General features: G+C 38.2%; 2 protein-coding genes across 2 annotated transcripts; both read right to left on the reverse strand.

Moving 5' to 3' along the window:
* Positions 1 to 2,113: 2,113 nt before the first annotated feature.
* LOC145651990 (uncharacterized) lies at positions 2,114 to 3,331 on the reverse strand. Its single transcript, XM_081700884.1, has one exon. The coding sequence runs from the start codon at positions 3,329 to 3,331 to the stop codon at positions 2,114 to 2,116; it is 1,218 nt and encodes a 405-aa protein (XP_081557010.1).
* Positions 3,332 to 10,103: 6,772 nt separating this feature from the next.
* LOC118242741 (uncharacterized) lies at positions 10,104 to 12,813 on the reverse strand. Its single transcript, XM_081700885.1, has 3 exons — positions 12,650 to 12,813; positions 12,032 to 12,090; positions 10,104 to 11,359 (listed from the first exon to the last, which is right to left on the reverse strand). The coding sequence occupies exons 1-3, from the start codon at positions 12,811 to 12,813 to the stop codon at positions 10,104 to 10,106; spliced, it is 1,479 nt and encodes a 492-aa protein (XP_081557011.1).
* Positions 12,814 to 13,326: the final 513 nt, after the last annotated feature.

Consider the following 13,326-nt stretch of genomic DNA (forward strand, 5'->3'; position numbering starts at 1 on the left):
GTGCAGGTGTGTGCAGACATGTAGGCATGTTTACAATCAAAGTAGAAACTCCCACTGTATGCAGCGGGCTGTACCACGTGACAGTGAGAGTGGAGCGTTCGTGTTATTGGCGTTGATGGGCCCAGAGACTAGTAGCTCCCCCAGTCAGTCCTCATTCCATCAGAGACAGTTCAGGACAAAAGCGCACACACACACACACACACACACACACACACACACACACACACACACACACACACACACACACCCTTTTGGTTTTCACAAAGTTTACTGCCTCAGTTGTTTTGTCCGATATTTATATGATATAGATAAGTTTTTTTTATAAAAAAAATTGTATTGACAAATACATCTAGTTTAAGCAAAGACTTAATATTTAAAGTGTTGACCCTTCTTTTTTTAAGACTTCTGCAATTCACCTTGGCATGCTGGATATCAGCTTCTGGGTAAAATCTTTACTGATGGCAATTAATTCTTTCCTAATCATTGCTTGGAGTTGATAGCAGTTTCTGTGTTTTTGTTTGCCCACCCTCTTTTTGAGGATTGACCACAGGTTCTCAATGGGATTGAGATCTGGGGATTGAGATCTGAGACATGGTGCTCCGTCATACTGGAAAAAAAATAAAAAATAAAAAATTGTTCATCACCAAATTGCTCCTGGATCGTTGGGAGAAGTTGCTCTTGGAGGATGTTTTGATACCATTCCTTGTTCATGGCAGTGTTCTTAAGCAAACATTTGAGCAAGCATTCAGCAAAAGGGCTGAAATGCAGTGGCTGGAATGGAGTAATTTTTGTGATGAAGTTGATTTTCATGGCCAAGAATGACTGACTTTTCAGTTAATTGCAATTCATCTGATCACTCTTCACACTCTAGAGATAATGCAAATTGCCACCATTGAAACTGAGCCAGCAAACTTTGTGAAAAGCTAAATTTGTGCTAGTCTCAACTTTTGGACATGACTGTACATCGTTAGCAAAATCTTGACTGCATACTTGATATTTCAAAACAGTAACAGGCCACCATCACAATTCAGTATGAGCACACAGATATACACAAAAAGTCAGTTATACATGAGTCATTTGTTGGTTTAAAGGGCAGCAAAAGACAATTGACAAGTTAAATGATCTGCAACAGGAAACTCTGGTCCAAATTAGAGTGTTTATGACAATGCCATTGCTAGTTGCATCTTTTCAAAGATCATTCAGGAAGCTAAAATGTATCAAAACACACCTTCAGTCAAATGTGAACAATGACAGTTTGGACCAATTGGCAGTGATCCGAGCTGAACACAAATTGGCCTGTTCAACTGATGAAACAGATGCCTAAATTTATTGTATTGTTGCTAAATACTAGTGCATAGCCACAAAATGTAACTTAATCATTAAAATAGTTATTAATCTGAACTTCAAATAAGATATTCTTGGCCTTTTGTACATATATAGCAATCCCTGTGATTCTCTTGAAATACTGAAATTTAGATAATCTTGATTTTGCATACCCCTCAACAAATGAGTGTTGGCAAACCTTTTTAGAAATAAACACAATGAAACTTTGGAGTAATGAACAAGTTACACATGGTTGTAATGTCCCCTTATTGAAATAAAGTGGTCCAAAATGTAAATTGAAATCCAAATGTTAAATAAGGTAAGATATAAATGTAATCATAATGTATGGGAGCTATATGAATGCATTATTTTCTGAATACAAGAACAACAACAGACCTCTGAAATGTACTCTGTTACAATCTAATGTATTGAAGAAACTGCATGAAATTATTGTCTGGCTTTGGATACATAAGGAATTTTTGCTGATGTAACAATTTTGCTAATACATGCAGGAGACAGCAATGACTACACAAAAGCCTTTGAAAAAAAATGTGTAATATATATTCAAATTCGGGGAGCAGCCTTCTAAGGTTGGAGTATCTACTTGTGGCATTAAGAAAGTTGATAATAAAGTGTAAAAGGACAGTCAAATAACATTTACAATATAGGCCATATATAAATGTTGGTAACACAATTATACATATTTTTTTTTTATTCTAGACATTTACATATATTTATGACATAGGCAATGCCACAGAAAAAAAAAAGAAACACTAAAATGAATATCATATCAATCTGTAATTTCCATCAAACCAGATGCCTGTAGAGTCTTATCAATGTTTGGTATGAGTTCTGAGGCAAAGTCCCACACCCTTTTATCAACAACCAGTTGATCTTTGGTAAGAGTCCCTTGTCGTGGTGATCTTACATGAACAATTCGACATACATCAAAAGGCACAAAAAAGACATCTCCATATTTTTGGGGTACGTAGTGCACTGATGTTTGCACTACAGTCCTTGGATTGATAATCATTTTTCTGGGGTTGTCTAAGTCTTTTCTATCTGGTTCTCTATAAATATGTTCCATAATATTAACACCGGGTATATTTCTCCATTCTGGCCGACTGAATCGATCACTCTCTTCAAATTGTGTCTTGGGGAAAAAGTGACTCTCAATGAAAAACACACCCATGTCTTTGTGCTGCTGTTGAAGATCCTCCATCAGTAATGGAAGGTTAGCATGCTTATAAGGCATAATGATTTCATCAATGTCATTCAGAAGAACATATTTGGACTGATACATGTTTCTATAAATACACTCATTGAGGGTTACCAACTGACCATAATAGTGAAGGTCTCCACCATGCTCCACAAAGTTCCATCCTTTAGATGGGTTAAGGAAATGGTCAATAGGCCATGGAACAATCTCTAAAATTCCTTCCCTCTTATAATGCTGTAAGAGTTTCTCCAGGTCAGGTCCACAGCTCGTATTGTAGATAACTATATGTTGAACACCTAGAAGTTTGTATATCTCCACTGTTTGGGCAAATTGCAAAACATTATTGTAGCTATCAAAAAGGCTGGAGATACAGACAGTGAAATTGAACATAAATGATTCATGGGTCTTTTCATTCTTGATGGGCAAGAAATCTTCATTATGAATCTCTGAGATGTTTGCAGTGGTTGAAATGGCTACACGTGTTGCACTCTGAGTGTGTGCGCCATGACACAGGACATCTGAGGCTCCAAATGGAAAGCCAAAATGGTCAACGTGTATCTGGACTTCAGCCTCAGCAGTCTGGCAGTTATGGTCATTGTTACAGTAGATGCAGTAAAGAGGCTGCAGACTGTCCCTTCTGATTATGCTGATAACTCGAATGGCCTTATTGATTCTGTGATCGATGAATGCAGACACCATTAAATGTTTTGAGTGTTTAATGGGGGTTATGGAAAACAAATTGAATTTGTTTGTTTCAGAACCATTGAATCTAGATGGCAATATGTCCATAAATGTATATCCAGTAAACATTTGAGTAAGGATGACCCCTAATAACACAGAAACTACAATCAAAACAAAAAGAGGGACTTGCTTTTTTTCCATCTTAATCCACTATCCAGAAAAAAACACCTGCAGATTGAAACAAAATAATTGCATTAATACAACCACTACAAGCAGTTTCTGTTTATTTTCGGAATACACGTGTATACACATGTTCCACTATAATGGGAAAATTAGTGACCAAAAAAATTAAAGAATTAAAAAATAACAAGGACTAAAAAATGTTCTGCGATGTGAGCAGGCTTGTTATTGTCCTAGAATTAGAAGCTCAGCATGAACTAACTACTTGTAACAAACGTTCTACTATAAATGACATTATACTTACCCATTTATGGGTAAAGTATGTGCACTGAGTTGCCATTTCATAGATACACGTACTCAATAGCTGTACCAAAGTGTCTATCAGTGCTGGGTTGGGACCAGATATACAAGATATGCAATGCACACTCAACCTGTTTTTGATTGGCATGTGGAATCCAAGTAGTGTTGAAATGGATTTACAAGCTTGGGGGGTGGGGGTGGGGGTGGGGGGTGGGGGAGCGGATTTTGACTCTGTGATATACAGTGTTATGGAATACGTTTGTATTATAGTCATACCTATCATCTAATCGGTCTGGCGTTGTGGAGGGGACTGCTACCTACTTACCGAATTTCATGTCTGTTGGACCTTTGTTCTCGTCTGGGCGATTGGTTTTAGTAATGGATCTGAATAAGAATTCTTAAACAAATCTCTAACATATAATAGGGTTACAGCACTGGACCCCTAATAATAATGGCAATGATGCTGTTTACAGCGTCTCCCTTATTTCTTATTCGCTGTGCGTTTTGTAACGTGCATGCAATTAAGGTTTCTCCGTACTCTTTTTCAAGCCAGGCATTTGTAATGGTAGATCACGCGCGCAAGCAATATTTTTAATATTTATGAATTAGCAGGAATTACTCATGAAGAATATTAAGTAATTATTAGTAGGAAATAATCTCTAGTTTATTAAAAGTAGAGATGCAAACTGGCAGAAAATTGTCGACAGACTAAATGCGTAAGCACGCTTTTTACCACATTTATGGGCGCTTTAAAATTTAAAATTGTTATTGGAAAGTATAATATAACATAATACAACTTAAACGGGCCAACACACTACGGTTTAGAGTAGGCAGTTCTGTTTTAAAAATGCGCCTCAAAGCCATACAGGACATTTGGTCTTTAGTAAGCGCTTTACTGCACCGAGTGATTTCGATGTAGGGTCCTAATACTTTGCCCAGATACTATGCATTCTGAGTATGTAGCGCTGGTAAAAGTCGTCATCCGAAAAATCAAGTGGATCTGTCCTGTCTTGAAACGACCTTGGTGGCCTGAACTTTCTGCGCGCTAAACGCGCTCCGTCATCCAATTCAATGGCTACGAATAGATACGCCATGTTCGATCATGCAACAGCCTTCACTGTAAGCTACTGTAGCCTACATTTTAGCGAATCTGTATCGCAGGCAGTTGTAGCCATTCACTTATGAACTAATGATAATCGACAATTTTCAGCTTTTATATTTAAAATGAATAAATATGAATTGCAATGTGCTGTTTACGTAAATACGTGTATTATTGTAATTTTGTACTCTGAAGGCCTAAATGAAAATGTACGCAAACACTTTTTAGCATGATTACCTATTCAGCATTAATAATGCCTGAGTAAACTGCAAATTGCCCAAAATTATATTTAAATACAGTACCTAAATACAGCCATACAGCTATTGTCCACCTTTGCAAAAATACATTATAGAAACTGGATATGCAAAAGGCACTGCAGTTAATCGGATAGTACTGCCGCGGAGAGTAGCTCCTGAAGAGAGTGTTTCAAGCCAGCGAAAATCTGTGAAATGGATTAGTTTTCGTCTAGTTGCTCGTTCCCATCTGGTCCACGGGTGCAGTAAACTAAGAAGTACTTTATACCCATTTATTAAATTTCGGACTACGAAGACCAGTGAGAAACTTGCAGAACTCGTTCGTTTTCTCACGCCATTCGTTAGTTTATTCTTTTCTCATTTGGTTAGTGGGGATTAGTGACAAATATAAAGGTATGTTGAAGTATAAGGGTAGTCTGAATGCAACGAGTCTTGGTTTGAACTTGGTCAAGACCAGATTATTAATGAAGACTAATACACAATACAAACAGTTTACAGGACTCTGGTACAGTCAGATGAGTTTAGAGTATAATAGCGGCACCAGCTGTGTTTCAAGCCACAGAAAAAAAAAAATCTAATTAAAAATCTAATTAGTTGCCTTGAAATAACTTACTATTCACTGTAAAATGTAAGGCAGCTCATTATGTACAGTTATAGTCTGTGCATAACAAATAAACTGAAGTCATTGTGTTGTTTGAGTGTACATATTGTACCTTATTATTTTGTAATAATAATAATAATAATAATGATAATAATAATAATAATAATAATGGAACTACCTTTAAGTTTTTACTTACTTATCACTGACGCGTATGTCTTTTTGCATGTATTCTTTACTCCCGTACAGACTAGTCTATTTACAAGAACCTGGTTTTTCCGCGAATTTAATGCACAGGTGAAACCGCAGGGGGTGGGTCTGTGTTGAAAAACAGTTCTTATTAGCCAAACGCAAATGATTCATAGATCTGCATATCTGAATAGTCTGTGAACTAAGGATAAGGGACCTCTCAAAAACAAGACAAAAGACAACCTATTCCTCTGTTATTATCTTAGATACAGGGTCTGTTTAAACGTGTGAAGTGTGTTCGTGTTTAACGTTGATATTGAATGAATGCCACCATTGTCTTTTATGCTAATTGTTAATAAATGTTTCATCAAGTCGAGGGAGTCTGTGCGTCCTGCCCTTGCGGCACTCGGGCAGCCGTTACAATGATCTGTAGGCAAATTCAACCATTACTAAATTATTTATAACAACTAAAAAGATAAAAACAGTATAAATATAAACATATAAATAAAATATAAAATTTATTTATTATTTCAAATAAATTTTAATACACACAGGGATATAAGAGAAAATAAATATAATTATACATGCTTCAAGAATAAACTTTCCAGTGAATATATAGTGTTATGCATTGCCCAACTTCACACCTGACCCCCACACCTGTCTCATACACTATCATACAATGTATCAAAGTAAGAGCAGTACTCATTGGGAGAGCATCGTTTTCTAGCACGAAATAGGTAATAGGCGCGGTGGTCATATTCCTATAAAAGGCTCATGTCAGGACCCCAGTTTCTTTCTCTGCTGAAACCAAGAGCACATGATACAATGGCCAACAGGACCTTGACCTGCTGACCTAATAAGATGTACAGGAGGAACAAAGTCATAATGTATGAGATAAAGAAGTGAATTCTGATGATGATGATGATGATGATGATGATGATGAATATAACTGATCATGATGATTCAGCTTCATGTGAGGAAGAACTCCCTGAAGACCATCAAGCTGTGAGAGACATTTTTGTCAAAGAACAGGCTTTGTTGTGGTCCACATCACTCTTTGTTGATCAGGGCAGGCTGGCAGCACACAATCTAATGCAGATGACTCAAGGGCTTACAAGATTAGCTATGTCCAATGCCAAGGACTTTGCCTCAACCTTCTGCCTCTTTACTACACCAGACATTGAAAAGATCATCCTTGAAATGACAAATATGTAGGGTTTCCGCAAGTATGGAGAAAACTGGAAGAAGATGGATGCCTACATAGGTGTACTATTCTTGGGTGGTGTATACAAATCCTGAGGGGAGGCCACATCCCGTCTTTAGGATGCTGAGAGTGGAAGGGCAATTTTCTGCATTTTTTGTGACCCTGATATTGAAATCTGTCTCTCTTTGTCAAAAGGTCATTGTCCTTTCAGACAGTACATGCCTAGCAAGCCAGCAAAGTATGGAATCAAGATCTGGGCTTCCCTGTGATACACAATGCCGCTACGCTTAGAAAATGCAAGTGTACACAGGGAAGCCAAGGGGTGGAGCCCCCGAGATGAATCAAGGGATTTGTGTTGTTCTTGATAAGACTGAAGGTCTGACATCTGTTACGTGTGACATTTTTTTTTTACATCATATGAACTTGACAAGTACTTAATGAAGAAGAAGATAAGCATGGTAGGCACAGTTAGAAAGAACAAGCCTGAACTCCCTGCTGCACTCCTTACAACAAAGCAGAGAGACATATTTTCTTCCAAGTTTGCCTTCACCCCAATACCATGCTTGTTTCTTATTGCCCAAAGACAAACAAAAACATCATCCTCATGAGTACATTGCACAAGGATGCTAAGATCCGACATTGTGAAGACAGGAAGCTGGTTATGATCCTGGACTACAGCAAAAACAAAAGTGTAGACAACCTGGACAAAGTGATTGGAGCATATAGTTGTCATCATCATCATTGCTTTTCTGTGCACTCCAGCCGTGTGTTAGATTACCCCCAGCACCCCTTAGCCTCTGTTTGTTTTACCATTCATGTTTCCTCATTTAATAAACCACCTCCTGCATTTTGCATTCTACCTCTTGCCTTGTTCCTGTCGGAAGCGTAACATAAGCCAATTGTGATAGACCTAGAAGATTTAAAGAAATAAAAGCACCTTTATTGCGCACTTATTAAACTAGTAGACTAGCTGTCCCATACTAATGCTAAAAAAATTGATCTGAAGATAAATAAATAAACATTGAGAATCTGAGGATCAGTAGTCACCTGACTATTCTCTGCTAAATGTAATACATTTACACCCCACCCCACCACCACAATACACTTCTGCACAGAAACAGTATACAATTTAGGTACCATACACACACAGAAGACCATAGATACCACCTATAACACTATAGGCAACAATCATACACTGAGTACCACAAATGCACACACACACACAGACTGTCCTCACCATAAGCAACACCTAGTTGTTAGCAGCAGATCAGGAGGAATGACTGTAGTTTTATTTGTTTTAGAACCACTGTAGAACACATGAGTGACCTGAGGAAATATGAATATGAATGAAGCACACTCTGTCCTACACAAACCCCACCCACTCCTGCTGGAAATCCAACATGCTCCTCCTGCTTCTATTCTGTGCTGATGGGGACATGGTGGGTGAAGCAGGGTGGGGTCACCTAGGAGTTCCCAGCCTCCCACTGGCACAGAGGCACTGGGGGCTCTGTTCAGCTTGCAGGCCCTTGGACCGGCGCAGAGAGAAGCATTGAGCAGCTGCAGCCATGCAGCTCAACAACTGTGTTCAGGCGCCCCTCTCCTGAGCACACAGTGTAAAGGGATGAAGGGGCCCCTTCACACACACACACACACACACACACACACACACACACACACTGCTGCATATTATCTATATAACTGATTTGCTTGTTTTTCTGTGCCATTCCATTACCCTGCTTTTAAGTTAGGATGCATCCCAATTGTGTACTAATTACCGATGATAACTAGTATTTGAATATATAGTATGCAGTAGAGTTAATAGTGTCAATGTGGGATAAACTCAAAAATCCACAAAGCATACATAGAACTGGTTGGTTTTTGAGTATGGTTTGGATGGACAACAACAACCCACAATGCAATGCGAAACAGAAAGGGAGCTACTCAGGTCTGGGAAAAAAAAGCCAGACAAGAACACGAGTTAAGTCACGATGGTGGCAGGAGAATGGGTGTGTAAATGTGTATCTTAGATTCCTTTTAAATTCTTTTTAGGAAAAATAAAGTAATTTACAAAGAGAATAAATTATTAATATATTAGTAAGAAATCTATTTGAAATGCACGTTAATTTGGATAAGTTATCTTGCTAGGTAGCCACCTAGAGTGGTGTGAAAAGTGTTTTTTTTTCAGACACTTTTTCCCACCACTGTAGCTAATTGTTTTGCATTTATAAACAAGTTAGCTAATTAGCTACCTAGCTGAAAGCAGCTAATTTTAAATTAACATCTTAGTGAGAGACATATTATTTGGAAATACATGCAGAGACATATACATTTATAACGCGTTGTGGCCCGAGTGCCGCAGGGCGAGGGGCAGGACGCACAGAATCCAGCGACTGGGACGTACATTTATTTACATAAACACAAAACGATATTGGTACTCACAAGCGTTACAAACATTAACATGAACATGAAATGGTTTACAAGAAACAAGCACAATAAACATGCATACGTTTAGCAATAACATAAGGAACACTACATCAAAACGTTACATCCACAATAACCAACAATCCTGCACACTACAACGAGGGTTAAATACATAAACAAAACAAGGTGCAGATGTGTGCAGGTGTGGTCACAAACAACGACCCTCCCACTGCTCGTGGCGGGCCAACCCACGTGACTCGCGGGAGGCGAGCGTTCCGTGACAACATTACCAACAATTACCATAGCAATAAGAAAACTCCCACTGTATGCAGCGGGCTGTACCACGTGACAGTGAAAGTGGAGCGTTCGCGTTATTGGCGCTGATGGGCCCAGAGACTAGTAGCTCCCCCAGGCAGTCAATATTCCATCAGAGACAGTTCAGGAGTATCTACTTGTGGCAATAAGAAAGTTGATAATAAAGTGTAAAAGGACAGTCAAATAACATTTACAAAATGGGCCATAAATAAATTTTGGTAACACAATTGTACTTTTTTTTTTTATTCTAGACATTTACATACATTTATGACATAGGCAATGCCACAGAAAAAAAAAGAAACACTAAAATGAATATCATATCAATCTGTAATTTCCATCAAACCAGATGCCTGTAGAGTCTTATCAATGTTTGGTATGAGTTCTGAGGCAAAGTCCCACACCCTTTTATCAACAACCAGTTGATCTTTGGTAAGAGTCCCTTGTCGTGGTGATCTTATATGAACAATTCGACATACATCAAAAGGCACAAAAAAAACATCTCCATATTTTTGGGGTACGTAGTGCACTGATGTTTGCACTACAGTCCTTGGATTGATAATCATTTTTCTGGGGTTGTCTAAGTCTTTTCTATCTGGTTCTCTATAAATATGTTCCATAATATTAACACCGGGTATATTTCTCCATTCTGGCCGACTGAATCGATCACTCTCTTCAAATTGTGTCTTGGGGAAAAAGTGACTCTCAATGAAAAACACACCCATGTCTTTGTGCTGCTGTTGAAGATCCTCCATCAGTAATGGAAGGTTAGCATGCTTATAAGGCATAATGATTTCATCAATGTCATTCAGAAGAACATATTTGGACTGATACATGTTTCTATAAATACACTCATTGAGGGTTACCAACTGACCATAATAGTGGAGGTCTCCACCATGCTCCACAAAGTTCCATCCTTTAGATGGGTTAAGGAAATGGTCAATAGGCCATGGAACAATCTCTAAAATTCCTTCCCTCTTATAATGCTGTAAGAGTTTCTCCAGGTCAGGACCACAGCTTGTGTTGTAGATCACTACATGTTGTACACCCAAAAGCTTGTACATTTCCATGGTTTGTACAAATTGCAGAACATTATTATAGCTTCCAAAGAGGTTTGAGATACATACACTGAAGTTGAACTTAAATGATTCCCTGGTCACTGTGTTCTTTATTGGTAAGAGATCTTCAGAATAAATGGCAGAGATGTTTCTACTAGTTGAAATGGATACAAATGCTGCATCTTGAGTGTGTGCACCATCACACAGAACATCTGAAGCTGCATATGGAAAACCAAAATGGTCACTGTGTATCTGGACTTCAGCCTCAGCAGTCTGGCAGTTATGGTCATTGTTACAGTAGATGCAGTAAAGAGGCTGCAGACTGTCCCTTCTGATTATGCTGATAACTCGAATGGCCTTATTGATTCTGTGATCGATGAATGCAGACACCATTAAATGTTTTGAGTGTTTAATGGGGGTTATGGAAAACAAATTGAATTTGTTTGTTTCAGAACCATTGAAACTAGAGGGCAATATGTCCATAAATGTATATCCAGTAAACATTTGGGTAAGGATGACCCCTAATAACACAGAAACTACAATCAAAACAAAAAGAGGGAATTGCTTTTTTTCCATCTTAATCCACTATCCAGAAAAAAACACCTGCAGATTGAAACAAAATAATTGCATTAATACAACCACTACAAGCAGTTTCTGTTCATTTTCGGAATACACGTGTATACACATGTCCCACTGTAATGGGAAAATTAGTGACCAAAAAAATTAAAGAATTAAAAAATAACAAGGACTAACAAATGTTCTGTGATGTGAGCAGGCTTGTTATTGTCCTATAATTAGAAGCTGAGCATGAACTAACCACTAAAATCTAAACAGGTTGTACTTGTAACAAACGTTCTACTATAATTGACGTTATACTTACCCATTCATGGGTAAAGTATGTGCACTGAGTTGCCATTTCATAGATACACGTACTGAATAGCTGTAGTGAAGTCTCTATCAGTGCTGGGTTGGGACCAGATATACAAGATATGCAATGCACACTCAAACTGTTTTTGATTGGCATGTGGAATCCAAGTAGTGTTGAAATGGATTTACAAGCTTGGGGGGTGGGGGGTGGGGGGGGGGGCGTATTTTGACTCTGTGATTTACAGTGTTATGGAATACGTTTGTATTATAGTCATACCTATCATCTAATCGGTCTGGCGTTGTGGAGGGGACTGCTACCTACTTACCGAATTTCATGTCTGTTGGACCTTTGTTCTCGTCTGGGCGATTGGTTTTAGTAATGGATCTGAATAAGAATTCTTAAACAAATCTCTAACATATAATAGGGTTACAGCACTGGACCCCTAATAATAATGGCAATGATGCTGTTTACAGCGTCTCCCTTATTTCTTATTCGCTGTGCGTTTTGTAACGTGCATGCAATTAAGGTTTCTCCGTACTCTTTTTCAAGCCAGGCATTTGTAATGGTAGATCACGCGCGCAAGCAATATTTTTAATATTTATGAATTATGAATTAGCAGGAATTACTCATGAAGAATATTAAGTAATTATTAGTAGGAAATAAACTATCGCTAGTGTTATTAAATGTAGAGAGGCAAACTGGCAGAAAATTGTCGACAGACTAAATGCGTAAGCACGCTTTTTACCACATTTATGGGCGCTTTAACATTAAAAAATTGTTATTGGAAAGTACAATACAACATAATACAACTTAAACGGGCCAACACACTACGTTTTAGGGTAGGCAGTTCTGTTTTAAAAATGTGCCTCAAAGCCATACAGGACATTTGGTCTTTAGTAAGCGCTTTACTGCACCGAGTGATTTCGATGTAGGGTCCTAATACTTTGCCCAGATACTATGCATTCGGAGTATGTAGCGCTGGTAAAAGTCGTCATCCGAAAAATCAAGTGGATCTGTCCTGTCTTGAAACGACCTTGGTGGCCTGAACTTTCTGCGCGCTAAACGCGCTCCGTCATCCAATTCAATGGCTACGAATAGATACGCCATGTTCGATCATGCAACAGCCTTCTCTGTAAGCTACTGTAGCCTACATTTTAGCGAATCTGTATCGCAGGCAGTTGTATCCATTCACTTATGAACTAATGATAATCGATAATTTTCAGCTTTTATATTTAAAATGAATAAATATGAATTGCAATGTGCTGTTTACGTAAATACGTGTATTATTGTAATTTTGTACTCTGAAGGCCTAAATGAAAATGTATCCAATCACTTTTTAGCATGATTACCTATTCAGCATTAATAATGCCTGAGTAAACTGCAAATTGCCCAAAATTATATTTAAATACAGTACTTAAATACAGCCATACAGCTATTGTCCACCTTTGCAAAAATACATTATACAAACGGGATATGCAAAAGGCACTGCAGTTAATCGGATAGTACTGCCGCGGAGAGTAGCTCCTGAAGAGAGTGTTTCAAGCCAGCGAAAATCTGTGAAATTGATTAGTTTTCGTCTAGTTGCTCGTTCCCATCTGGTCCACGGGTGCAGTAAACTAA

Source organism: Electrophorus electricus, chromosome 18 (assembly GCF_041902795.1).
Source record: "Electrophorus electricus isolate QZ-2024a chromosome 18, ASM4190279v1, whole genome shotgun sequence".
Classification (NCBI taxonomy): domain Eukaryota; kingdom Metazoa; phylum Chordata; class Actinopteri; order Gymnotiformes; family Gymnotidae; genus Electrophorus; species Electrophorus electricus.

What these genes read in the sequence shown, in the direction of transcription:
- LOC118242741 (XM_081700885.1), bottom strand. Translation starts at nt 12,813, where the DNA reads ATGGCGTATCTATTCGTAGCCATTGAATTGGATGACGGAGCGCGTTTA. An exon ending in ATGCATAGTATCTGGGCAAA is followed by an intron (nt 12,091 to 12,649) that starts GTATTAGGACCC and finishes ATTCTTATTCAG; the next exon opens with ATCCATTACTAAAACCAATC. An exon ending in TCCAACAGACATGAAATTCG is followed by an intron (nt 11,360 to 12,031) that starts GTAAGTAGGTAG and finishes CTGTGTTATTAG; the next exon opens with GGGTCATCCTTACCCAAATG.
- LOC145651990 (XM_081700884.1), bottom strand. Translation starts at nt 3,331, where the DNA reads ATGGACATATTGCCATCTAGATTCAATGGTTCTGAAACAAACAAATTC.